Source organism: Nuphar pumila, chromosome 6 (genome assembly GCF_984573655.1).
Source record: "Nuphar pumila chromosome 6, dmNupPumi1.hap1.1, whole genome shotgun sequence".
Taxonomy (NCBI): domain Eukaryota; kingdom Viridiplantae; phylum Streptophyta; class Magnoliopsida; order Nymphaeales; family Nymphaeaceae; genus Nuphar; species Nuphar pumila.
This window is the reverse complement of record NC_143254.1, coordinates 2,028,873-2,036,271: the sequence shown is the minus strand read 5'-3', so window position 1 is coordinate 2,036,271 and position 7,399 is coordinate 2,028,873. Positions and strand designations below refer to the sequence as shown.

Genomic DNA, 7,399 nt, shown 5'->3' with positions numbered 1-7,399 from the left:
TGCATAAGCCTTTTTCATTGTTGAAGCTCCTGGATGATCTTTACGACTCCACACATGCATAGTGGAATGGTAGCATATGCGAACATCTCATCCCACATTCCTTTTAACTTTGTGAAATATGTTGTAACCGAAGATTGAGTTTGTCTCAGGATGATGATTTCTTGTTGGATCTGGCAGATTCTAAGAGCATTTGACTGAGAAAAATGCTCTCGGAGTTCGCCCAGACCTCAGCAGCAAACTCCACATAAATAACACTCGACCCAAGATCTTTAGGTATCAAATTGAGTATTCATGACAACACCATGTTGTTACAATGCTCCCATGCAACGTTAGTCGAAGATGAATTAGGCTTGGTGATGGTTTCATCGACAAAGCCCAACTTGTTCTTGGCACTCAATGCCATAATCATTGCTCCGCTCCACATAGAATAATTATCGCCAGTGAGTTATTGTAAAACCAACTAACTTATTGGGTTGAAAGAATAATGAATGAAGAATGAGTTTGACGTATGCTCTGATACCATGAAAGTTCGGTAACCAAATGGAGAAGATGTAAAATCGATGAGATAATCCAAATTACTGTGTATTGTATTGAAAAGAAATGTCCATATATGAATCATATGATATCTCTTCTCCTTGGATCAAGCAGATTGGTTGTTACAGATATGCATATCGACATCTAGAATGATATATATCTTTCCTGATATACAATTTACAGAGTAAAATAATAAGTAAAATAGAAAATGCTAATAAAGGCTCTTGGATTAGTGTCTAATAAATCGTGAGAAACTAGGTTTAACTCTTGGGGTCCGTTTAACATGCATAGATTGAGATGTTAGACGAACCATTTTATTGAGTTCGTAGCTTTTGTGCCAATATGCACGTGTAGACATCCACCAAATTTAGGAGTGAAATTGGATCAGTTAACGTGCAAATCATGGTAGCTTTATCTGAAATCAAATTCAAATATGAATCTAGATCAATACCAGAGCGAGTAGATTGAAGTTGAGTCTGTATTCAAGTTCACATTTGATTCTTGGCACAAGACGCACATTCGGTGTGTCGAAACCATGGCATCCTTCAATTTGGACACTTTAATCCGGAAGCAGATCAGGTCATGCTGAAAATGAGCGTTTTCGTTCATGCTGACATCGTGGCCATCCGATTTGCATTTTAAAAAGCTCAAAAGTCAACAAAACTACATGGCATTCATCCAAAATACAAACAGACGGCCAAGATGCCGCATGAGCAAAAACGCTCATTTTCAGCATGACCTGATCTGCTTCCCTTTAATCCAGCCCACCTAGACATGTGTATACCTACATTTTTTTTACCTACAGGGGCTCCACTTGTCTGTTAGGAGCCGTTAGTATAGGTCGCCTTGTGTTGGGACGTTGCAGGTTCAAAACCCAATGGTATAGTTGTTTAACTGGTAGGGATCATTTTTATGCAACTCCAATGCTACTAATCATCCATCTCAACATTTTTCAAGATGAACACTGCACTCATCTCGAGAAATGCAAGATGGATGATCACCAGGTCACTGCATGCCCACCATGCAACATAGCTTCGTTAAATCTAGTTATAATTCAAGAGCCAGGATCACGTGCCATCACATGATACACTTTGAGTGTGCCACTGCACGGGACTGCCCTCCATCTGCTTTTGGTTAGTTGTGGAGCCCAAAAGTAGATTGAGGGTAACCAGGTGTAGAGGCACACTCAAAGTGTGCCATGTGATGGACTTATAATTAGAGGTGGGCACCCAGCCCAGTAATGGACCGGGCCAGCCCGATCAATGATGGGCTGGATCATTGGGAAAACTCTGGCCCACAACCCATGGGATTAATTGGAATTGGTCTATTATATAATATATAATATATTATTTATATTGTGTTATATATAATATATATAATAACGGGCTGGACTGGGCCATCCCTTGCCGGCCCGCTTCGGGCCAAGCCAAGGCCATCTCAGGGCCGTCCACCTCTACTCATAATTGAACCGTAATCCTGGTCTGGTGCCATCACATGGGACATCTGTTGTGCCTTACGCCCTTCAAATAACGACACGTGGAACAGTACATGCCTGACGGAAGTTGCCCCTTAACTCAGGTAAGTGATGTCGGACGCCAAAATGCGGATTGAGATCTGTTATTTTTCAGATTTTGAAATCCAGATTCAAAAGCCCTCCCAAAAAAAAAAAAACCCAAAATACGAGTTCCCCTTTTCTTTGGCGTTCCCCATTTTCTTCTCCACCATCGATGGTTGCAGACGAGTTGCAGACGAACCCAAATACGAGTTGCAGACGAACCCAAACACGAGTTCCATCGTCTAAGGCCGCTCCTCCGCCTCCATTTGGCGTACGTCCGCTCCTCCTCCTCCATCGGTTGCAGACGAGTTGCAGACGGAGGTCGCTCCTCCTCCTCCACCGTCTTCCCTGGTACAGGTGCACTCTCTCTTTCTCTCTGTCGCTCCTCCTCCTCCACCGTCTTCCCTGTTTCCCCTTGCCGATAAAGGGGGCACGCCAAAGGTCGGTCTCCTGCGACTAGAACGGCCTGAGACCCTGTATCCCCTCTGTTGTATATTATTCATGGTCTGTTTAAGCTATTTGTCAGTAGACGTTTGTGGTAGTGCTAAACTTCGTTTTATTTTGTACATCTACTCTGGAATAGCATATGGAGCCACTATATTTGGCATGTGTTGGCCTTTTAATGTTTACAAGGTATTTGTTACAAACTTGAATTGAGATACACATTGCTGGGATGATCAACAATTGGAGGAGGCTGTTGAGAAACCATCTTTGGAACTTAAGACATTCTCATCAATGAATTCTGCAAAATACTAGGATGTTCTATATTTAGACTCTTCATTTTTTATATATGTATTTTTTGATAACGAATGTCTAGATTCAATTGCAATTGACTCTTTCTCAAGCAACCTTGCTAACAATAACTTGCACCATCTGCTAGTTTACTCATCTGGTTACTGATTTTCCTTTTGCCTCATTTCTGATATGTGATCATTGTGCTTGTAAGAGATTGATAGAATAGCACATTCTGGTTGCCATTTTCATTACTGACCTTTTAAGGGCTTTCTTGTGTCCTTCTATTGTAAACCCATCAAAAGTTGTACTTTGCATAGTAGTTTCTTATCTGGCACTCATGCTTATCTTTTACAGAGGTGATATAGTTGCATGACCCAATAAATTGTATCCTCCTCCCTGTCTCCCTCTCGCTTTCTGTTTTTTTTATATACGTCTCTGGTTCTCTCAGCATTCCAGTCCTTAAGTAATAATAGGGGATTACTGTTTTTTGAGTAGCTCAATGGATCTTCTAGAGGTTATTTTGCTCTTATTGGATAGAAATGGTTGGACTTGGTGTGCTAAAGTCTACAGTATTTTATTGAATTCAGTAATCAGCAAGATCTTTTGTAGAAGAAGAATGAACTTAAGATTCGGTTATGGTGATGATTAAACTTTATGATCTGAATGTTGATATCAAATTTTATGTGTTTTGGTTTCTTGGCATTCCTGTAGGTGTATTGAATTCAGGAATCAACAAGATATTTCGCAGAAGAAGAATGAACTTAAGATTTGATTATGGTGATGATTAAGCTTTATGTCTGAATGTTGATATCAAATTTTATGTGTTCTAGTTTCTTGGCATACCTGTAGGTTATTGATCCATACCTGTTTTCTTGGCAATGAAAAATGTGTTCTGGCAATCACGATCATATTAAATTTTGTATATTTTTACTATCAAAGTGTGAACTAGCTAGATCAATCTGCTGTTTAGTTATCCAATAGCTTATCTATCCACATTGGAATTCTTAATGGTAAAAAAATGCTTTCTTTTGATGCATCTTTGTTGAATCATCCAAGTTTGATGCATAAGACTGTGCTATAGAACTTGATTAAGTTAAATTGAATGTTAATTTAGATACATGATGCTTCATTTTGCTTGACATTAAATTTATTATGCATGCATAATGCTTCATTTTGCTATTATGTTGTTTGTTTTGCACAATAATGTGAATGGTTGTTTTATTTTTCTAGTATCATCTGTCCACAAAATGTCTAAAAAGTCGCCTGTTGGAAAAAGTTCTCTTCTTGGATTGATGAATTCTGGTCCTGCAGTAATCTCTTCGATGAGAATCGAGCAGTCCACCTGTAGGTGTCTTTTTGCTCATCCTCATGACGAGCATAAAGGTGCAAGCACCTCTTCCACTCCTTCACCTAACCACAAGCAAGTCGACAATGTGCAGCTTCAAAGCCAGGTTTTTGTTTTCCAAATGCTATTTGGTTTTTATTATGAAAGATATGGTTGTTTTAACACTTACATTTTATTTGTCAGGAGATAGTGCAGATTTATGAAGAAGATAATGCTCTTAATATAGAAGATGGTACTTGTAATATTGAAGTGCAACGTCATAATCATGTGAAAGATGATAGTTGTATCACAACTTATGGTGATGCTCCAGTGGTTGGTATGGAATTTGAGGATGAAGATCAAGTCTATAAGTTTTATAATGAGTATGCTAAAATCAAAGGATTTAGTGTCAGAAATAAGAATAAGAATGTAAATAAGAAAGGTGTGTTGACTCGTAAAGCATGGGTTTGTTACAAACAAGGCTTACCAAGATCAATAATAAAAGGTGGCCAAAGTAAGACAAGGGCAAATACAAGATGTGGTTGTAACGCACGGTTGGTTGTTAAGAGAGGAGCAAATGGCAAATTAATTGTGTCAGTGTTTGAGCCTACACATAATCATATTCTTGCATCTCCGAACAAAGTGCACATGTTACCTTCCCATAGAAAGATGACAAAAGCACATACAGAGATTGTAGATTTGGCTAGCAGCTCAGGTATAAAACCTAAGGCAGCAGTTGCATTCTTAAAAAGTACAGCAGGAGGCCGTGAAAATTTGCCATTTCTACCTTTAGACTACAAAAATTACTTGAGGTCAGAACGTGAAGTTGCACCAATTGTTGGGGATGCAGGAGCGGTGATGCAATATATAAGAGACAAGTCCTCGAAAGACCCATCATTTTTTAGTTCAATACAACTTGATTGCGATGAGATGATAACAAATATTTTTTGGACAGATGCAAGGTCAAGAGTTGATTATGAGTGCTTTGGAGATGTTGTTTGTTTTGATACAACATTCAACACAAACATGTATGGTAGACCTTTTGCACCATTTGTTGGTCTCAACCATCACAGGCAAACTGTCTTTTTTGGTGCAGCATTATTGTATGATCAAACTACAAAAAGTTTTGAGTGGTTGTTTGAGACGTTTGAGGGTGCTATGAAAGGAAAGAAGCCAAAAGTAATATTGACAGATCAAGATCAAGCAATTGGAAATGCTTTAAGCAACAAATGGCCTGAAACATACCATCGTTTATGTTTGTGGCATATTTATCAAAATGCACAAAAGCACTTGAATAACTCATTTACCCATAAGAAAGGGTTTAAAAGTGCCTTTTGTTACTGCTTGTTTGATTGTGCAGATGAGAATACTTTCCTTTGGGCATGGGAAAATATGTTACAAAAATATGATCTTGTGGATAATGATTGGTTGAAGGGATTATTTCAAATCAAGAAGAAGTGGGCATTAGCTTATGGAAGAGAACACTTTTGTGCTGATATGAGAACAACTCAAAGGAGTGAAAGCATGAACCATTTTTTGAAAACCAATTTGGAACCAAATTTAAGATTTCTAGATTTTCTTGAAAAATATGAGAATATGGTAGAAGAACAAAGATATTCAGAATTACAAGAAGACAATAAAGCTAGGCAAACCACTCCAGTGATGATTTATACACCTATATTGAAGGATGCAGCCAAAGTATACACTCCTAATTTGTTTGAATTGATCAGAAATGAGGTATCATGTACTTTTGGTTGTGATGTTGATTGTTTGGAAGATAATGGGGTAGTACGCAAATATATGGTCACGTTTGAGGATCCAAATGAAGAAAAACCAAAAGAAAAGCATGTTGTTTCATTTGAGCCGTCTAATTGCACAGTGTCATGCAGCTGCAAAATGTTTGAGTTTATGGGCATTTTATGTCACCATGCTTTAAGAGTTCTTGATCTTATGAAAATTAAACGTATTCCAGAGCACTACATTTTGAAAAGGTGGACAAAATATGCTAAAAGTGGTTCCCCCAATATTCATCATATTCCTGTAGCTACAAATGATAAGAAGACAATGATAGCAACACGTTATAGCATTTTGAGTCATTCATTCAATAAGATATTGGCAAGGGCATCAGAATGTGATCAGACATATCGATATCTTGGACAGCAATGTTTGGTGATTATGCAAGCAGTGGAAGAGATTTTGAAAAAAAATGTTGATGAAACACAACCAAGTAATTTCATGCTGGAGTAGTGGATGATGAATTCCCCATATTTAATACTACTCAACAATCATCAAATATTTAGGTATTATGTTTGATTTCTTATTGGAAGACAAGTATTTTTTTGACATTTTCATTGTTACTTTCAATTCTAGGTATTTATTGAGCTTCAAACTTAAATCTCAGCTCCATTTTTTTCTTGATATTGCAGGAGTATGTGTGCAAAGATGATCAGTGTACCCACTTTAATTGAACACTTGACAGATACAGTTGGTTTCAAGAAAAACTTGAAGAGACTTGAGGAGACTCATAGAGTGTTTTTTTTATTTTTTTTCTTGATTAACTAACTCTTTAAGTTTTGTAAGGTGTATTTGATTTTGTAAGAATTGTGATATTTCACAAACTTGAGGAGACTTGTAGAGTGAAACTGTTTAACCAGCAGAATGTGATCTTGGTTGTTTCTAAGTTGGAATTTCCTTTCTTCTGATGGTGCGTGTACTCTGAAAATATTCTCTCAAATGATAGTGGTTGTGGCAATGGTGACGGTGGTGTTGATTGCAATGGTTTGGTGATAGTGATGGTGATAACGAGTGTGTTGAAGTTGGTTTTTCATCTACCTGTATGTGCATGAATTGCATAATTTTTCTATTTCTACTGTTAATTTCCTTTGATGATGAAGATGATGCTTTAGGTGATACTTTTTGTTTTTCATCTTTTGGGGAGTACGCAGATGTTTCATCTTTTTTTTTTCCTCACTTCTGCTGAACATGCAAGCCTTTTGAACAATCTTTTGGCTACCAAGGGGTGGAGTTTAGCGCCATGAATTCTTAACCAGGGTAAGAAATGGAAGTATGACCCAGAGGAATTGAGCCCACCTCTTGTTCTTTCTGTTATAAGCAGCTCAATAACTTGGGACTTTGTAAACCTTCTTTCACTACCTACATTCATGCATGCAACAATAGCAGTGCATGTGTGGTTTTCACTTGGCCATTTGAGGATATTGGCACTTATCACATGGTCCTTAAGTTATTTGGTG

At 37.8% G+C, this 7,399-nt stretch overlaps 1 protein-coding gene across 1 annotated transcript; it reads left to right on the top strand.

The window, feature by feature from the left end:
• The first annotated feature begins 2,082 nt into the window (after positions 1–2,082).
• LOC149833646 (protein FAR1-RELATED SEQUENCE 5-like) lies at positions 2,083–6,829 on the top strand. The gene is made up of 5 exons (XM_090009188.1): positions 2,083–2,112; positions 2,272–2,446; positions 4,055–4,275; positions 4,353–6,448; positions 6,575–6,829. Exons 1-4 carry the CDS (start codon positions 2,083–2,085, stop codon positions 6,393–6,395), a joined length of 2,469 nt encoding a protein of 822 aa, XP_089865314.1. The 3' UTR covers positions 6,396–6,448; positions 6,575–6,829.
• The last annotated feature ends 570 nt before the right edge of the window (positions 6,830–7,399 follow it).

Coding starts and splice junctions, on each gene's coding strand:
- LOC149833646 (XM_090009188.1), top strand. CDS start 2,083: ATGCCTGACGGAAGTTGCCCCTTAACTCAG. Junction 2,447..4,054: donor CACCGTCTTCCCTGGTACAG/GTGCACTCTCTC, acceptor TTATTTTTCTAG/TATCATCTGTCCACAAAATG. Junction 4,276..4,352: donor ATGTGCAGCTTCAAAGCCAG/GTTTTTGTTTTC, acceptor TTTATTTGTCAG/GAGATAGTGCAGATTTATGA.